Source organism: Spea bombifrons, chromosome 8 (genome assembly GCF_027358695.1).
Source record: "Spea bombifrons isolate aSpeBom1 chromosome 8, aSpeBom1.2.pri, whole genome shotgun sequence".
Classification (NCBI taxonomy): domain Eukaryota; kingdom Metazoa; phylum Chordata; class Amphibia; order Anura; family Pelobatidae; genus Spea; species Spea bombifrons.
Window position 1 is genome coordinate 23,656,298 of NC_071094.1, and position 19,347 is coordinate 23,675,644.

General features: G+C 38.5%; 1 protein-coding gene across 1 annotated transcript; it reads right to left on the minus strand.

Annotated features, from left to right (window-relative positions):
• Positions 1–9,761: 9,761 nt before the first annotated feature.
• On the minus strand, positions 9,762–16,944 carry YIPF6 (Yip1 domain family member 6). Its single transcript, XM_053474190.1, has 7 exons — positions 16,809–16,944; positions 15,982–16,110; positions 14,665–14,743; positions 13,312–13,354; positions 12,469–12,594; positions 11,566–11,723; positions 9,762–10,722 (listed from the first exon to the last, which is right to left on the minus strand). The coding sequence occupies exons 1-7, from the start codon at positions 16,851–16,853 to the stop codon at positions 10,601–10,603; spliced, it is 702 nt and encodes a 233-aa protein (XP_053330165.1). The 5' UTR covers positions 16,854–16,944; the 3' UTR covers positions 9,762–10,600.
• Between the last annotated feature and the right edge of the window lie 2,403 nt (positions 16,945–19,347).

Consider the following 19,347-nt stretch of genomic DNA (forward strand, 5'->3'; position numbering starts at 1 on the left):
GGTTACAGTAAATAAGAAAGAAGAAAATTATAGCTAAATACAAACACCCCAGAAATGTTAACAGCAATTGGCATGAAGGGTACAAAACTGCAATTGCAGCTCTGTCCTTAAGGGGTTAAAAACCAGTATGAGTGTAAACAGTTGCTGTCAACTTTTTAAAATAATGCCATTTTGGGGTGTCTGTTCTGTTGCCCACACCTAGCATTATTTGTCTTTTCACATACTTAGGGGCACTCAGGGTTCTCCTCTCTAATTGTATGGTAATGGATGCTGCTGATCAGCTCCTCATCCAGCCTTAAAATCATAGGCTCACACATTTAACGGTAGATGTGAGACTTGGTCTCGGTCACAGAAAACACAATTGTTGGCCTCATGAAACATACAGTGTACAGTGACTCCTAACTACAGACCAGAGATTCATGATCTATAGAACTTATTAATTATTTTATTAATCTTAATCCTAACATTTAATGGTCTCTATCTGATCTTGATATTTGATGGTCTCGTTAGCTTCTCATTCCTTCTTTCTCCCAAAAATACGGCAGAACCAGCATAGTTTGGTTGTAGTGGTGATCTCTGTGGAGCTGGCGGGTGCTGATGTTTTTTTTGGTTTACAGCAAAGTAAGAGGCTCCTCCAGAAATTAGGGCTGTCCTGCAAAAAATCAGAACCATTTCATTCATTTTACAAGATGAATCTGCGGTATTATTCATGGGTTGGTTTTAATTAGAGGCAATTGTAAAGAGCATAAAATATGTGCATTGATAAACATTTATATTTAGATTTAGTGTTTACCTGATCTGCCCACTCTGTAGCATCATTATTGTAGTCGCTCACTGTGGATTCTCCCAGGTCTTCCCCAAAAATACGGCAGAACCAGCATAGTTTGGTTGTAGTGGTGATCTCTGTGGAGCTGGCGGGTGCTGATGTTTTTTTTGGTTTACAGCAGAGTAAGAGGCTCCTCCAGAAATTAGGGCTGTCCTGCAAAAAATCAGAACCATTTCATTCATTTTACAAGATGAATCTGCGGTATTATTCATGGGTTTATTTTAATTAGAGGCAATTGTAAAGAGCATAAAATATGTGCATTGATAAACATTTATATTTAGATTTTGTGTTAACCTGATCTGCCCACTCTGTAGCATCATCATTGTAGTCGGTCACTGTGGATTCTCCCAGGTCTATTTCAACAAACTGGCAAGGAAAAAAAAGGAGGAAGGGTTAAATCGAGAAGAGTCTACAGGAAAGTGAAAAAATAAGTAAAAGCATAAAAACATCCTAAACATATTACAGTTTTGAAAACTGGTCACCCTGTCCTCATTTCCTATTTTGGACGTGTTTGAAGCTGGTCATTTCACTTTACCCCCATCTAATCATTTATGACGTGCCACAAATGATCTAACATCGTCCTGACCTCGGACAAATCAGGGTGGCTCCTTTCCCCGGCCACAGGATGAAACGTGGCACTAAATAATGGAGATTAAGGATTTGTATAATCATTCAAAGCTTTGTATATGGTGAAATTTTAAAGCCACACTCCAACCATCTTGAGCACATGATAGATTTTGCAGATGCAGAATCCTCTCAAATATATTTGGATTTGTCTATTAATGTGTTTATTAATAGAGGTTTTTATTTAGCAATGGCTGTTTACCTGATCCTCAAGCTCTTTCTTTGTGGTTGTGTCAATGTCAGTGACCTTTTGAGGAAAATAAGAAAGAGAAAGGAGTAAATCAAGTTGCTGCAATTTTCTGGGCCTGCAGAAAAGTGGACAAAATACTTAACACAAAAGGGTAATACTCACTGTTTTGCACAGGTTCTCATCTGAGAACATCTGGTACCAATTATCTGTTATCATTATGGTGTCTGCAAAAACATCTGAGTCCATCTCCATGGATAATGAAATACGTGGCTAAAAGAAACAGAAAAAAATTATGTATAGTCAGCCTTGTATATGGGAGAGATACGGGAGCAAATGTGTGTGTGTATATATATATATATATATATATATATATATATATATATATATACATACACACACATAAGCCTCATTAGGCTCTGAGATTGACTGGTGGCTTTAGGGTGTCAACTTCAGCCATTTTTTTTAGAACACATATACATCTCACCCTGTTATACAGCGCTGTAGAATATGATGCTGCTATATAAATAAATCAGAATATGTTGCTGGCTATTTAGATGTAAAATCTCGCCTGCTGCTGTATGTGGTGCCGTACTTTACACAGGCTGGTCAGCAACATGTGAAATGCATATGAATCCTGAAAAAAATGGCCAATGAGGTCGCCATATATGCCTTCAAATAGGAGAACTGACAGTAGGTCAGAATATGAATGTAAGCAGGATGGTGAAATCTGTACAGTTATAATAATAATAATAATTTGTTAATAGTTAATAAGTTCTGTTAACATTTCTGAAAAAAGTTTCACCAAGTTTTTCACACTTTCTCCACTACTTTCTATTGGGCTGCAAAACTATCACCAAAAAAGATCAACCAGTCGGGGTGAGGTTATTAGGTGAGATTTATGCAGCTCTGATAGCACCGCTAATAGACAATACTGTAAATGAACTCACATTTTGAACACCATCTCTTGATTCTTCCTAAAAATGCTAACATAGAAACATAGAGCCTGCCAGCAGATTGGCCCCATCCGGCCCATCTAGACTCAAACATTTATTAGACCGTGGTCTCGTCTTTAAGAGCCATATGCATATCCAACACATGTTTAAATTCCCTTACATTTCATTCATTTTACAAGATGAATCTGCGGCATTATTCATGGGTTTGTGTTAATTAGAGGCGATTGTAAAGAGCATAAAATATGTGCATTGATAAACATTTATATTTAGATTTTGTGTTTACCTGATCTGCCCACTCTGTAGAATCATCACCGAAGTCGCTCACTGTGAATTTTCCCAGGTCTATTTCAAGAAACTGGAAGAAAAAAAAAGGAGGAAGGGTTAAATCGAGATGAGTCTACAGGAAAGTGAAAAAATAAGTAAAAGCATAAAAACATCCTAAACATATTACAGTTTTGAAAACTGGTCACCCTGTCCTCATTTCCTATTTTGGACATGTTTGAAGCTGGCCATTTCACTTTACCCCCATCAAATCATTAATGACGTGCCACAAATGATCTAACATCGTCCTGACCTCGGACAAATCAGGGTGGCTCCTTTCCCTGGCCAAAGGAAGAAACGTGGCACTAAATAATGGAGATTAAGGATTTGTATAATCATTCAAAGCCTTGTATATGGTGAAATGTTAAAGCCACACTCCAACCATCTTGAGCACATGATAGATTTTTCAGATGCAGAATCCTCTCAAATATATTTGGATTTGTCTATTAATGTGTTTATTAATAAAGGTTTTTTATGTAGCAATGGCTGTTTACCTGATCCTCAAGCTCTTTATCTGTGGTTGTGTCAATGTCAGGGACCTTTTGAGGAAAATAAGAAAGAGAAAGGAGTAAATCAAGTTGCTGAAATTTTCTGGGCCTGCAGAAAAGTGGAAAAAATACTTAACACAAAAGGGTAATACTCACTGTTTTGCACAGGTTCTCATCTGAGAACATCTGGTAAAAATTATCTATTATCCTTATGGTGTCTGCAAAAACATCAGAGTCCATCTCCATGGCCCTGGATAATGAAATACGTGGCTAAAAGAAACAGAAAAAAATTATGTATGATCAGCCTTGTATATGGGAGGGATAGGGGAGCAAATGTGTGTATGTATATACACACACACACACACACACACACATACACACCAGCTTCATTAGGCTGTGAGATTGACTGGTGGCTTTAGGGTGTCAACCTCAGCCATTTTTTTTTGAACACATATACATCTCACTCTGTTGTACAGCACTGCAGAATATGATGCTGCTATATAAATAAATCAGAATATGTTGCTGGCTATTTAGATGTAAAATTCCGCCTGCTGCTGTATGTGGTGCCGTACTTTACACAGGCTGGTCAGCAACATGTGAAATGCAAATGAATCCTGAAAAAAATGGCCAATGAGGTCGCCATATATGCCTTCAAATAGGAGAACTGACAGTAGGTGAGAATATGAATGTAAGCAGGATGGTGAAATCTGTACAGTTATAATAATAATAATAATTTGTTAATAGTTAATAAGTTCTGTTAACATTTCTGAAAAAAGTTTCACCAAGTTTTTCACACTTTCTCCACTACTTTCTATTGGGCTGCAAAACCATCACCAAAAAAGATCAACCAGTCGGGATGAGGGAATTAGATGAGATTTATGCAGCTCTGATAGCACCGCTAATAGACAATACTGTAAATGAACTCACATTTTGAACACCATCTCTTGATTCATCCTAAAAATGCTAACATAGAAACATAGAGCTTGCCAGCAGATTGGCCCCATCTGGCCCATCTAGACTCAAACATTTATTAGACCGTGGTCTCGTCTTTAAGAGCCATATGCGTATCCAACACATGTTTAAATTCTCTTACATTTCATTCATTTTACAAGATGAATCTGCGGCATTATTCATGGGTTTTTGTTAATTAGAGGCAATTGTAAAGAGCATAAAATATGTGCATTGATAAACATTTATATTTAGATTTAGTGTTTACCTGATCTGCCCACTCTGTAGCATCATTATTGTAGTCACCCACTGTGATTTCTCCCAGGTCTATTTCAACAAACTGGCAAGGAAAAAAAAGGAGGAAGGGTTAAATCGAGATGAGTCTACAGGAAAGTGAAAAAATAAGTAAAAGCATAAAAACATCCTAAACATATTACAGTTTTGGAAGCTGGTCACCCTGTCCTCATTTCCTATTTTGGACATGTTTGAAGCTGGTCATTTCACTTTACCCCAACCAAATCATTTATGACGTGCCACAAATGATCTAACATCATCCTGACCTCGGACAAATCAGGGTGGCTCCTTTCCCCGGCCACAGGATGAAACGTGGCACTAAATAATGGAGATTAAGGATTTGTATAATCATTCAAAGCCTTGTATATGGTGAAATGTTAAAGCCACACTCCAACCATCTTGAGCACATGATATATTTTTCAGATGCAGAATCCTCTCAAATATATTTGGATTTGTCTATTAATGTGTTTATTAATAGAGGTTTTTATTTAGCAATGGCTGTTTATGGTTGCGTCAATGTCAGGGACCTTTTGAGGAAAATAAGAAAGAGAAAGGAGTAAATCAAGTTGCTGAAATTTTCTGGACCTGCAGAAAAGTGGAAAAAATACTTAACACAAAAGGGTAATACTCACTGTTTTGCACAGGCTCTCATCTGAGAACATCTGGTAAAAATTATCTATTATCCTTATGGTGTCTGCAAAAACATCAGAGTCCATCTCCATGGCCCTGGATAATGAAATACGTGGCTAAAAGAAACAGAAAAAAATTATGTATGATCAGCCTTGTATATGGGAGGGATAGGGGAGCAAATCTATCTATCTATATATATATATATATATATATATATATATATATATATATATATATATATATATATATATATATATATATATATACTGGTGGCTTTAGGGTGTCAACCTCAGCCATTTTTTTTAGAACACATATACATCTCCCTCTGTTATACAGCGCTGCAGAAATAAATCAGAATATGTTGCTGGCTATTTAGATGTAAAATTCCGCCTGCTGCTGTATGTGGTGCCGTACTTTACACAGGCTGGTCAGCAACATGTGAAATGCATATGAATCCTGAAAAAAATGGCCAATGAGGTCGTCATATATGCCTTCAAATAGGAGAACTGACAGTAGGTCAGAATATGAATGTAAGCAGGATGGTGAAATCTGTATAGTTATAATAATAATTATTATTTGTTAATAGTTAGTAAGTTCTGTCAACATTTCTGAAAAAGTTTCACCAAGTTTTTCACACTTTCTCCACTACTTTCTATTGGGCTGCAAAACCATCACCAAAAAAGATCAACCAGTCGGGATGAGGTTATTAGGTGAGATTTATGCAGCTCTGATAGCACCGCTAATAGACAATACTGTAAATGAATTCACATTTTGAACACCATCTCTTGATTCATCCTAAAAATGCTAACATAGAAACATAGAGCCTGCCAGCAGATTGGCCCCATCGGGCCCATCTAGACTCAAACATTTATTAGACCGTGGTCTCGTCTTTAAGAGCCATATGCGAATCCAACACGTTTAGATTCCCTTACTGTATTAGTCTCTACCACTTCCACTGGGAGGCTGTTCTATTTAACTTCCTTACATTAAATCTAGTTTTATGGCTGGGCAGGTAATTATACAAGCCTTAAACAACAATTATGCAACATAACCTGTGATGTCACCAAATCCATGGACAGAAGCAAAGATGGATAATATTGGCCCCAGATACATTTGACAAGGACCTATCGCTAAACCCAAAATTCTGGAAAGCTCCTATTACATCGTGTTAAATGCCTTTAAAAAACTAGACCTCTGAAGCAGCTCCATACATACAAATAAATGGAAAAGATTTGAACGGCCAATCAGGATGAGAGAATGAGCTTCGTGCTGGGTAATATTATTTCAGACATTAATTAAAATATGAAAGGTAATCACCTAAAATATAAAGTTTAGCTATAGAACGGCTTCTATGTTCTGGTAAATTCCTGTAACCTTTTGTTTGCTGGTTGTCAGCCTGCGGAGGTCTGGGGGGTGATGGTTGTTACACTTTAATGTAAAATACAGTAAATAAACTTACCTTTTTCCACATTATCTCTCATAAATTCACTCCAATCTCCAAATCTGCAGTTCTGAGCAAAGCCAAGCGGATGCTTGAATCTCACTGAACAGGCAAGTGCAGGAGTGTGGCCACAAGCCCTGTGCATATAGAACTTGGCAGAATATGACATCATAAAGACCAAGAGAAAGATACATGGGAGCAGTGACAGTTTGGCTGCAATTTAACCCCTTCATGAAGAAATATTTTTTTATGAAACATTTCTTCAATCATGATTAAAGAGATTTAACAAAGAAGAGGAGGGGAATTCATTACAAAGGAGGAGAAACGTTAGAACAAGAGGCCATAATCTAATACTAGAGGGTAAGGATGTTGTACTTATGTGGTAGATATGTGGGAAAGCTTTCCATCAGAAGTGGTACAGTGAAAACTTTAATATTGATAACACTGAAAAAATTATATATTTTCTATAATAATCAGATATAATAATCAGTGTGTTGAGTGCACCCATCCAGGGAAGAATTGGCCTCACTGGGTACCGGCCTACTTCCTGATACACCGTCCACCCAGGGGCCAGCGGCAGCAAAGGTCTATGGCAGGTGTTAGGGTCAGGTAACACAACATTGTGTGACTGCACGTCTGGTGCAGTAGGATTGTGAGAGGCAATTGTTAGCTCTTTGATAGAATCTCAGAGGGCATGTGCGGTGCCCAGTATCTAATGAAACATTAAATGCTCTTCTAATTTCTTAAACTTTATATAATGGGATTTATCAACCCGGTTACCATGGCGTGAACATGTTTAATGTGTACCCTCTGAATGGACACAAACACTAAATAAAGTTTAACAATATGCACACAGGATGGTAACTTCATGTGGAGACAGTCTTCTCTCTCCTAGCGGTGGAAGAGATTCCAAGGATGGGAGGATTCAGTGTCAGTGACAAACTCGAACGGAAAGAAAACAAATGGGATGACCATAAAGGCTTCCATTTTAACAACAAAGGTGTACGAGCATAAAAAAAGCTCTAGAGTGGGAAGAAAATTCTCCAGAAGTCATCAAGTCATCAATTGGTAAGAAAGTCTGGGGCTACTTAACTTTCCATTGTCCTATTAAAGTGACAGTCATATATAAATCATGTAAATATATAACTTGATACACCTAATACGCTTTACAAAAACATACCGTCTTTACACATAAAAGGCTTGTCACAGTCAGAACTGTCAGGCTGCGCTTACAGTTCAATGAATCGATGTTAAGAAAATTCTGACAGCATTTGTAAATGTAAGATGTGGGAGAGCTAGAGCTGAATGCCGGGGCTCTGTTTCTAAGCTGTACCACTATTCAAATGTTAATTTTTAGGTCACAGGCATCATTGGGGAGAAAAATAAACACAACATTTATTTTGCCCTTTTACATCATGCAGCACCCGTCTGACAATGTTGTATATCTCATCTTTGGTGACACAGAACCTTTAGGTTTATATTTTTCTTGTGCGTTTTGGAACTCTGAGCTAGTAACAAGTCTTCTGAAAAGTGAATGGGAATTAATCTGCATTTTCCAGTGGCACAAAATCCTCTTAAAGGCAACTTTCATGTTCTCTTGATTAGCAAGACCATGGTCATGCTACATTGATGTACATCACAGACTGTTAGCCAATCAGACAGACATCATTGAATTAAAAAAGAAAACTTTTAATAAATTAAAAATATAGATTGCATTTAAACCTTTAAAACAGATCAGATATCAAATGAAATTAATTCACAGCAACCACCTGGTAATTATTGTAATCCCCCCAAAAAAGCATATTTACATTGAGTAAACAGTAGTGTTGTAGCATATGTGTGAGTCTATGACAATTATACACACACACACATTCTTTTTGAAGCAATATACATACACATATTGCCTCCTTTACAATATACACTCTTTTGCAGTCATGCATATATGTACAATGTAATACACCACAGCCTCCTACCATCTTAAATACCTATTCTTCAATTTTTTTGTAGCATTATATGTTCAACAAAGAAAGGCATCACAAGAAGTAAACAGCAAAAATCCCCCAATTCCCACATAAAATGTAGCAAAGCATCCTAGACGATAGCACTCTCCCTATGCGCACAGTAAACCTGGATACATTATAAAAATAATCTTTTTAAAGATTTTTACAAGTTATGTAACTGTGGTAGTTTCCTTATTAAGAGTTGAATTAAAATCTGTAGCATTTACATTTTAAAGCAGTTGTTGTTATATACTGCGCTTAAATATCTTCCAGGTTTTATGGGTCTGAGTGCCCTTTGCTCATATGATGGTGAAGGTGCACTGTGTAAGAGCTGCTTGCATGGGTAGAATGTGCTCCCCACTGGGCACCACATGAACACCGATAGGAAGGCACTGCTCTGAAGAAGAGACAACACCACACACTATAGATGGACGGTACCATCTTTACTACTTAGTGTGCAGCTCTATTCACACATGCAAGCAGAAGTTGATCAATACAGCAGCCATTGAAACTCAAGCGGTTGGGGAGTTTGCAGTGGCTATCCTGGAGTATGCATGTAAATTGAACTGTGTTGGGCAAACTACTTCCAAGAAATCTTGCCACATTTATTGTGCAAACTGAGCTCAGCCCTTCTTGCAGGAGATGCTCACTAGGATTGGCCTCAGGTCTGTCTTTTACAGAAGGCAAGTGGGCAGCCGCCCCTATGGCACCCTCAACAGCCACTATTGAGTGCTTCTTTGAGGTTGCATATCATCTGATGTCGCACAGCTCCAGGAAGTGATGATGTATCCTGGAACCCAGTATCAGGCAACACACAAACCATGAAGTGACTCACTAGTGGGAGATAGATTCCCCCACCTTCATTGTACTGAACCACCAGGGATGAAAAAGGGGCCTGGAGGAGGTACTACTGGAATGGGACAGAGTACTCACTATGATCGGGGTACTAGAAGAGAATTCTCCAGGGTCCCGTTATGATCCAAGATGGTCCCGGCTGGCGTTTTGTACAGATTTCCTGAAAGCTCTTGGGTCAGTGAATATACCCCTTAAAAATTCACACACTTGTCTTTATTATATTGACTTCCAAAAACTAAATTCTTAGTTAATATTAGCTTGGGGGAAACAAAAAAAGCTAAGGAACAGACTGCCTGTAATACAGATCAAATGGCAATGTTGCATATTTCAACCATTTAATATTAACCTCTTAGGTATTTGTCAATACCATATTCAGATTAAGTAAGGGTAACCTCACGGCTCCTTTAGGTATGGACGCAATTTAAGAATGGCAGCTTTTATTTGCCATGAAATTCCAAGAATGCAGGAAAACAGTGCAGTGTATATGTTTCCAGAGTTAAGGGAGAAACCAGGTTATCCTACAAAAGGCATTAGCATAGAAAATAAAAAAGGTACCAGTGCCATTAAGTGGTACCTCTTTACAAATGACCCACACACATGCTACTTAGCCCGCTAACTCTTGAAGGTACTGCGTACAAAATCAATATGGGTTTAACACCTTCTGAAAACTATAGATGTGGCATCAGTGTCTGATGATAGTTGCACAGTAACAATAACAATTACTGAAACAATTTCTTAGGTGTTGGCCTTCATTCTGTTCACAGAGCCTCTAATCCAACTTTTTATTGCTGGATATGCATTTAGAAGAAAAACAGAAATTGGTGTCTAGTTAGTGCAGGGATTTATACATCATGAGATAAACAAACCAGCTGCTTGGACTCTTGCACAAAGCAGCCGGTACCCACGTGTTTCATTCTTCATCATAGTTTGGTTCTTCGATATACGGGTGCGTGATCCACCAGGCTGCTGGTATATTTACACTGGCCCAGATTCACTTAGGATTCCTTAAGCCTATACAAGATGTCCACTCTCATGAACTAGGGTTAAAGGTCAAGATCATCCAGCTGATGACAAAGTAGAAGAGGAATATGGGGTACACCGCTAAAGCTCTTCGGTTAGGTGGCTGACTGTCTGCTAAAAAGGCAGTGGATGCTAGAAGAAAAAACAAAAGTTGTTAAGTTAACAGTAATTGTACGCAATTATTTTATTTAAAATTACAAAAGGTGTCTTGCCAAGCACCACTGTATATATGTTTCCGCTTTTTTTGCATTTACTACCGCACTTTTATATGTGAATATTAATCCAGCATAAAGATTAAACTAAAACCATGGGTGCCTCGTCGGATACTCCACAATCCTCCACATAATGCTCAATTATGTATACAGCTTTCTGGGAGTGAGGGTGCATCTGGGTGAGCATACATGCTCAGGCATAACCACCAGGAAAAAAATACCCCTCAAGTAAGTATAACTTTTTATATATACACATTTGCTAGGCATTTCTCTAGCACGATGTGTATATGATGTGTCATACTTCCCTGTAGTGGAACCTGTCATCTACACTTTTATTGGATGACAGGTTCACGTTTGTAATTACAAGAAAGTGTAGAGGCAGTCCATAAATTGGCACACAAAGAATGAAAACTGCAGGTTAGTATAGCATGTTATATGTTAACTGATTTTGCAAAATCACTACTATATACATAAAAAGAAAATATACTGGAATTAGCTTCACATTGGTGTACTAACAGGTGGACTGGATGCACATCAATCTCAGTCCTCCCCACTATGTTACATAATGCTGTGTGCGCATGCTCTGACACAATGGAGGAGAATGCAGACACAGCTGTGTACTTGCAGTCCACAAATAAGATAAGAGATAAAGGCTGTGAGTTTTAAGGCAGGTTTACATTTCACCTATAAGTTTACTAGCAAAATAGCTGTCAAGTGGTACAAACAAACCTCTCTCAAGACAAAAGAAATGAAGCATCCTTACCAAAGGTGGACCAGGCAAACATAGCCGTCACTACAACCAGTCGCACGATGAAAGTCACTGTGTTTTTACTCCCTAGGAGCAGTAACCTGCACACCAGCATGGCCACCGTCAGAGGTAAGATGCAGTAACCCAGCACACACAAGCTCTGGAAAAAAGAGCTGTGAAAGAAAGGAAAACATAGTTACAATCATAAAACAGACTAGTAATGCATTCTTCCACAGCTCTAAATGCACAATATATACGAATCACATTGTTTTCATACAACATAAAAGCATTTGGCACTCACTAGAATAAAGATTCATGTATGCTGCTTTGCTATTTACGCTTACATTAACTGACTTTTTGTCAGTGTTACTAGTTACTTGTGTACATAGTACAGATGGCTGTATTGCGATGGTGTGCAGATTTGTTTTATATAACATTTTTAAATCTGCCTGTTAAATCTGAGTTCACTGTGGTGTGGACATAGATGGGCACATATCTCCCTTCCCCAAACATCATACAGAATACATTTTGAAGATAGAATCATTATACTCTCGATGCCAGAAAGTGAATGAGTGAACACCCAAAAGCCTAGGTGTTTTTATTCCACATGATAACAGTTTCATTCAGTTCAATCTTGGAAGCTCGCTATTCATTCCTCAGGATAATCTCAAATGTTTCCACAAAGTTCTCAGCTGCTAGCACTAGTACAATGGTTCTGAAAATCAGGAAATGAAGGCTACTTAACAAGAGAAGTAACACGTGACAGCCTATGCACAGATAAGTACTACAGTGTGCTCCTCACTGACACCACTTAGAACACTGGAGTTCTCGGAAACTAAATTATCTAAAAATTGTCTCTAAGTATTATTATTGATTATCCTTTCCACAAAGAAATGGAAATTGTTAATTTCTACTTACATGGTTCCCCCTAGCAGCTTAGAGTTTAAAGTGATCACAACAGCCCCAAACCATATTATTACAAAGACTTCAGCAAACTGGGGTCCTCCATCATCCTTACTGTCTGCATGGCCACCCTGAAGCATTCTGGGACAAAGAGACAAAACATTACAGCTCTAATAAATATTAAACAAGCAGATAAAATATAATTAAAACATATACCTGTTTAAAAATCATCAAACGCCCTAAAGGAACAATCATGCCAGCTTAGAATCATCACTTATTTAGTTTACGGATAGGTAGCCATGCAGTCTTCTATGCATGCTACTCCCTCTAGTGGCAGAAAGCAAAACTGAAGCCTGTATTACGTGAGTAGCAAAGACTTTGCCTGAATGGGCATACTGCAACCTTTGTGGAAAGCCTTCCCAGGAGTGGAAGCTGCAAAAGTGTGTGTGTGTGGGGGGAGCACAACTGCAGATTAATGCACCCGGTTTTGGAATGACATGTCTGACAAGCTTATATACAGTAGGTGTGATGGCCATAGTGTACCTTAGCCCAACCTACCAGATAAACACACGGAAACTTTATAATACTGCTTGTGGCAACCAATGACTAAATAAATGCAGGCGCAGAATTCATTACAACCCTCATAAATTATCAACTCAGTGTGGTATTTGGTAAGTCTCCCAAAATGTCACATGACTGAACAATGGCAGCTCTACAGTTAATAGTCGCTGACTGCGGTTTTATGATAAAGAATAAAACATTTTAGAGGCCAGATAGATTATAAACACTGGGCACATAATTACACAGACCGCTGGGTAATCTCCAAACATCAAGGAAACGGAAGTAATAAATACTTACAGAGCAAGTGAGACGCACAACACAAGAGGGCCCCATAAATCCCCTGCAGAAAGACCACAAGACCACAGCATTAGGAATATGGTGCCAACAGTAACGATAATTCAGATTAGTAGCACATTGAATCAAAATGGTTCACTTCAAATAATCTTAATTCAAAGAAGTGCATACCATTGAGTTCTTTATTTTAGGGCATGATTGTTCTTTTTGCATGCAGGTATGTTTTGCATGATTAAACCAATACATTTTATTGCATGCAAATTTGATCATGCTGACGAACAGCCTCAGTTATAAGAGGCAGCTGGGGAGAGGAGTTAAATTGAGACAATAAATTGGAGAGTTTTTATCTATATACATCGGATGATTTATTTCCACATGCTTTTGCACAATACTCTTTGAGTTGTGCTTCATCTTAACTAACACAGTCTTTTGAAGCTTGAATTTTGATGAGCCTTCTTTATCCAGTCCTTTTGTGAGTGTAACTAACACCATAAAACATATTTTTTATTATTTGACAATATCACACTATTGGTTGTGTTTTTGTTTTCTTCCCCCATGTATATGCGCTCCATTATCCCTTGCCTGTTCCTGTATACACTTTGAGGAAGAGTGTTTTTTTTGGTAGCTGCTTTCATTGTGGGGAAGTATTTATTTATTTATATTTGTATCTCTTTACACGTGGGATATTTGTTTTTTTCATTTTTGGTCAGAGGAGTTAAATCAGTTAGAAAAACAATGCCTCCATTAACCTGCTTGCGGTAAAATGCACCGGAGCTTATGCAAAATGGACTCCAACATACATTTCACAGGGCTGTGCCTTAGAATACAACAATGGACAGGACCAAAACACAAATGCAGGCAAAAGCAATGATTCCCAAGCCAGTTCACATCATTCTCCTCCATTTATAGCCAGGTGAGCATTAATAAGGGGTTGGTTCTCCAAATTATTATTATTACTACTACCACTCTTTCAAAAAGAAGCAAGGGAAGGAACTCAGTTCAACTTGGAGTTGGCGGCACCACGTCATGGTTTAAAGTTACACCCAAGCTAATAAATTTAAATGAAATAATGCTTCAGTTGAGAATAATATTTACTGGGTGGGCGCTAGGGAAAGGGAATCTGGACCCACTTACATCGTATAGTCCAAGGCATGGTATGAAGATCGCAGAAGGGGTGACCAACTGGAGATATCTACCCATTTATTCTGATTATTCTGTTACTGGAATGGCTTTTTGTGTTCTTTTCTATTACAATTTTTGTGGGAAATCAGTATTTCATCTGAGTTCCAAAATAACCTCTAGCAGCGACACCTAGTGCTCAAACCGTAAAAGATGTTTTGGCATTCACATACTCACAGTCTCTTAAGAGGGTTGTGCTTTTTTTGGGATACATGACATGAAGAAACTTTTTCCCAACAGCCCTCAGGTCCCGCATCTGAAACAAAACAAACAAAAAGTACCTAGAAATTATTGAGGAAATGTGCTGTTGCAAAACACAGTCCAGGGAGCAGATGTCTTCCCTTTCTGAGAATTATACCACAAAAACCTACTGACCTCTGAAAAAAGGTAGTAGACATGGAAAAGAATCGGTACAACATTCAGGAAACATGATTAGTGCCTGTTATTGTTTGCAGGAAACAGTATAAGCTGCACAATGGAAAACTGAACCGATAGAAAACGTCAGACTGCTACAAAATGTTTGGGTTTTTTTCCACCATAATCGATCTGCTGCACAATAAAAATGTTCTATATTTCGCAATCAAGAAATTTTTAACCTACAAACATCTATTCATCAGCCCCGATAAAAATGAATGTTCAATGGCACAGATGAGGTAATTAATTTAGGATTTAGGAGCCAGACACACATAAATTTCTCTCTTTTCAAGCCATACCATTTATTGAATAGCGAGGAGTCTCCAGACATATAGATCTCCAATAATATGCCTCAGATAGGCGTTTCACTGGGTATGCGCTGAATTCTTGCCTTGTTTTGTGTACTTTGCTCAGGATTTTTCTGGAAGCATGAATGTCTATGCCTTTTATGCTTTTTAGGTTGTGCGCTGCCTTTTTTGTATATTTTGTTGCGCATTTGCAGGTTCTGACCAAACCCTAGGGTTAAGTAGCCTCACCTGCCTCATTAATAGTGTCCAGAGAAGGCTTTAAATGGAATGAGCAGCGCAGTCCCGCTGATTCAGCTCCTTGGTAGGCAATATAGCCATAACAAGTTAGATAGGACCCAAACTTAGGGTACTTTGATGTAGCAGTGGTCAACGCAATATACGACCATATAGTGTAACAGAGTCCCCAATATTTATGCCTTAGATAGGGGCTTTTTGTATCGGGTATGTGCTGAATTCTTACTTTGTTTTACATTAATATATATCAGAATTTATTAGTTCAGCAATGCCATAATTTTCCCAGTCAATTCCTCTAAAACTAGCGTATGTTCTAAAAATCTAATGTAAGACTGTGGTAGGACTTAATACAGATGTTGTTAGGCATGACTTGACAGCAAGAGAATTAGTGCTGGGTGTTATCCCATTTAATATTATGTTTTTCCTAACTTTTCTAACCCAGTGCGCTGCATGATGAATAGATTTGGTCAACCCATCTATTCAACATATATACACAGAGAAAACAAGGTTATTCAAAGAGTTACGTTGGCTTTCATACAATAGTGTCTTTGACGGGCTCATCCAGCGTAGAATAATCATCTTCATGCGACTGTGAAGCAATAGGAACAGTGATCTCTCCCTCCACAGGAATATCCCCAGATATAGAAACATCTGACAGCCCTGCAAACTGAAAACAAAAACAACAAAATAATAATAACTAAGACAACAAGATAAACAATACAATATAAAGTCAGACTCGATGCAAACTTAACAGCCCAAGTTACCCAACACATGTAAATGTAATCTGGAAACCGGTTAAAATATTTAAGGTATCTAAACACATTAACAAGGCCATTACTGATTTGTTTTCTGACAGCCATAGTTCCCTCTTCCTTGAAACCATTAGAACATATTAAGTTGTGGAGCAATTATACATTTTTTTAACCAATACAGCACCCAAATATCTCCAGAATGATCCCTTAGAATTAATTTAAAAAGACAGTAAATGTGTTGGCACCAAATGGAAAGAACTCCTGGTTTAGACTAAACTCCCTGATCTATATTTTGCTGGCATGATATATACATATAATAAGTATTGCTATATATGGGTACATTAAGATGGACAACGGGCATTATATATATATATATATATATATATATATATATATATATATATATATATATATATATATATATATATATATATATATAACCTACGAATGGAAATAACATCCACCCTTGCCTGCTAACCAGACCGACCTCTGACTCCTTATGTTAAACTAGAGCAATATATCCTTTACCGTCACCATTGCTCTGCAAGAAGCGAACTATTGACCAATTGCCCGCCACGCCAGTCTGTCGGTATACCCTAAACGTCTTGCTTACCATCTGTTTACTGTCACTCCCCTGCCTTTCCTCGGCTTCCGCCATCTTTTCCTCCACCTCTGTCAGTCTGAGGCGACGTGGAAACGGATATTTACATCATCAGCAACTTTCCAAGCTCCGCTTCCGCTTCTGTCGCTTACCTAGGACGTTACGAATACGGAAGCGCCTGTATCTCTGTGGCAACCCAGAGTCTTAAACACTAAAGTACATCTGTTGTGAACGCCAGGATTGACTCCAGTGTTGCGAGCGGATTTGCAATGCTCGATTTCGTTGAGAGACATCCGAAAGCTACCGGTATATCCAAAATGACTCTTGTGAATGGGTTATAGTTTTGTTTGATCTTAAATGCCTTAAAGTAGTTGCAGAGAAGTAAAGTAAATGCTTTAAAGTAGTTGCGGAGAAGTAAAGTTAAATCACGCATCGCAAGTGTCTTTTTAGGAGGAAACGCTCCTCCTTTAGACCTAACTCCATCTGCTCCAGTATCCGTCTTGTATAGGAGCTCAGAATGTTTTTTGGCTGTGAGGGTATCAGTGCACTACTGCACCCTAAAAGCCACAACAATGTGTTAAGAAACATCAGCAGGGTGTTTATATTTTAAATAGTGCCTATAAAATATATTATTCTTGTTTAGAAACAGCCATCAATAGGTCATAGTGGCCCTTTAAAGGTCTTAGTAAATCCTTGCCCCCCTAGCCTTTAGCGGAACCCACAAAGACAAACGTTTACCCCTTTGGCTGCTTGAAATGTGAGGAGTTAAAGGGCAACAGTTGGTTATATTTGTGCTAGTTTTTACAGATGCACGTCATTGTACCTGGGAACTCTCTGGCTCTGGCTATCCTGAGCCCCTTTGTGGCCGGCGGTGGGAGGTCCCGCTGATGTAGCGGGAGACAATAAATTGGGGGGGGGAATGGGGCGCCCCTGGAGTTTCACCGTAGTGACCCAGAGAAGTGCCAGTTCCCGGACATGCATGTCATACAGCAGTTCTGTCATTTTCAGATAATTATAAACATAAAAGGGGTAGTTTCACTAGAATACCCAAATTTATTTACTTCTGCCCCTCTGCAGAACCGCAGTCCCTCCCTTTCCTGGTACTTGCACCTTAACCTATCCGTTTTATGTGCTGATGGCCATACCTGGAAACTCTCCGGGTTTGCCCGGAGAATGCTGGATAAAGCACCTCCGGGTCAAGACCCAAATCCTCCAGGTTGCGGAACGGGGTCTTGACACGTCCCTTTAAATGGGGGTGTTTCCCGCTGGCGTCGGCAGGAACTCCCCTGACATCACGGAAGTCCTGGCCGCATCCCGCAAGGGAAGGCTCTGGATAGCCGGAGCCCAGAAGTTCCAAGGTATGCTGATGGCACTGCAGGTTTTGTTACTTAACCAAGCCGCATGTGTACACATGCATTAACACATTAGTAAGCAAGGTGCTTATGTCTCATAAAAGTGGACAACGCACACCATTCACTTATTACCCATTGTACAGCACTACGGAATTTGATGGCGCTATATAAATATAAATATTATTATAAATAAATATAATAATAATATTTCAAGGCCCTCCAGGGTTGTCAAATGATGATCTTGAGTCATATCTTCGCCCTGTTGAAAGGAGCCAATAAAAAAAGCCCAACTATTAAAAAAAAAAAAAAAAAAGCATGCTCTGTAGAGAAGAATGAAAAATGGGCGCTGGTTACCCAGGAATGTGCTTCTATACCCCTGTGTACCAGTGGAACCATTGCATCCTCCTTTGACTACAATGTAAGTAGTAGACTGCAGTTGATTTGATGTGAGTGAGCTGGGTATGTGTTATATCACATGGGCGCTTTTGGGAGGCTATGCAGTTGCCATTGACATGAAAGTTATGAAATTATGAATATTTATATGAAACTATTCAGATTTTTTTTTTCTATATACCCCAAAGCTTGCAACTAATACATTACAAATGAATACAAAATGTAGTGAGACAAAACCCTCACACAACAAAATAATAGAAATAAACACAAGAATAATAATAAAAAAAAAATCTTGGATCTTCTAGTGCAGGGGTGTCCAAGTCTTGTGTACTTGGGCCGCATTCACTTTTAATTGAAATAAAATATGGCCCAACCTGCCCAAAATTCACAATATGCAGTATTATTAATATGCAAAGTGTATAATACAGTTGGGAAAAAAATGTAATGACTTGCAAGTGACAGGTTTAGGTCACTGACATTGATCAGTTTTTCACTGATTAATAATCACTGATTTAAAGTGTCACTAATAATTGATCAGGTTGCAATAATTAGAATGATCAGATCAATCATGGCTGGCTTTGCAGCACTTTAAACTAAGCACCTTTGACTTCCTGGTGTTTAAAGTGGGAGATCTTCCTCAGGGAAGGGGTTCGAGGAAGATCAGATGGTTGGAGGGTGAACCTGTCTGGCTACTTTGCGGTTCTCAGGTTCAATGCATGGCAAGGCAGCCATCTTCACTTAATTGAAGGTATTAGGAGATTGGATGGATTAATGTTTATTGGAGGAAGAGCAGATCAGGATATCCC

What these genes read in the sequence shown, in the direction of transcription:
- YIPF6 (XM_053474190.1), bottom strand. Translation starts at nt 16,853, where the DNA reads ATGGCGGAAGCCGAGGAAAGGCAGGGGAGTGACAGTAAACAGATG. An exon ending in AGCCCGTCAAAGACACTATT is followed by an intron (nt 14,744 to 15,981) that starts GTATGAAAGCCA and finishes GTTTTGTTTCAG; the next exon opens with ATGCGGGACCTGAGGGCTGT. An exon ending in GTTTGCCTGGTCCACCTTTG is followed by an intron (nt 10,723 to 11,565) that starts GTAAGGATGCTT and finishes TTTTTCTTCTAG; the next exon opens with CATCCACTGCCTTTTTAGCA.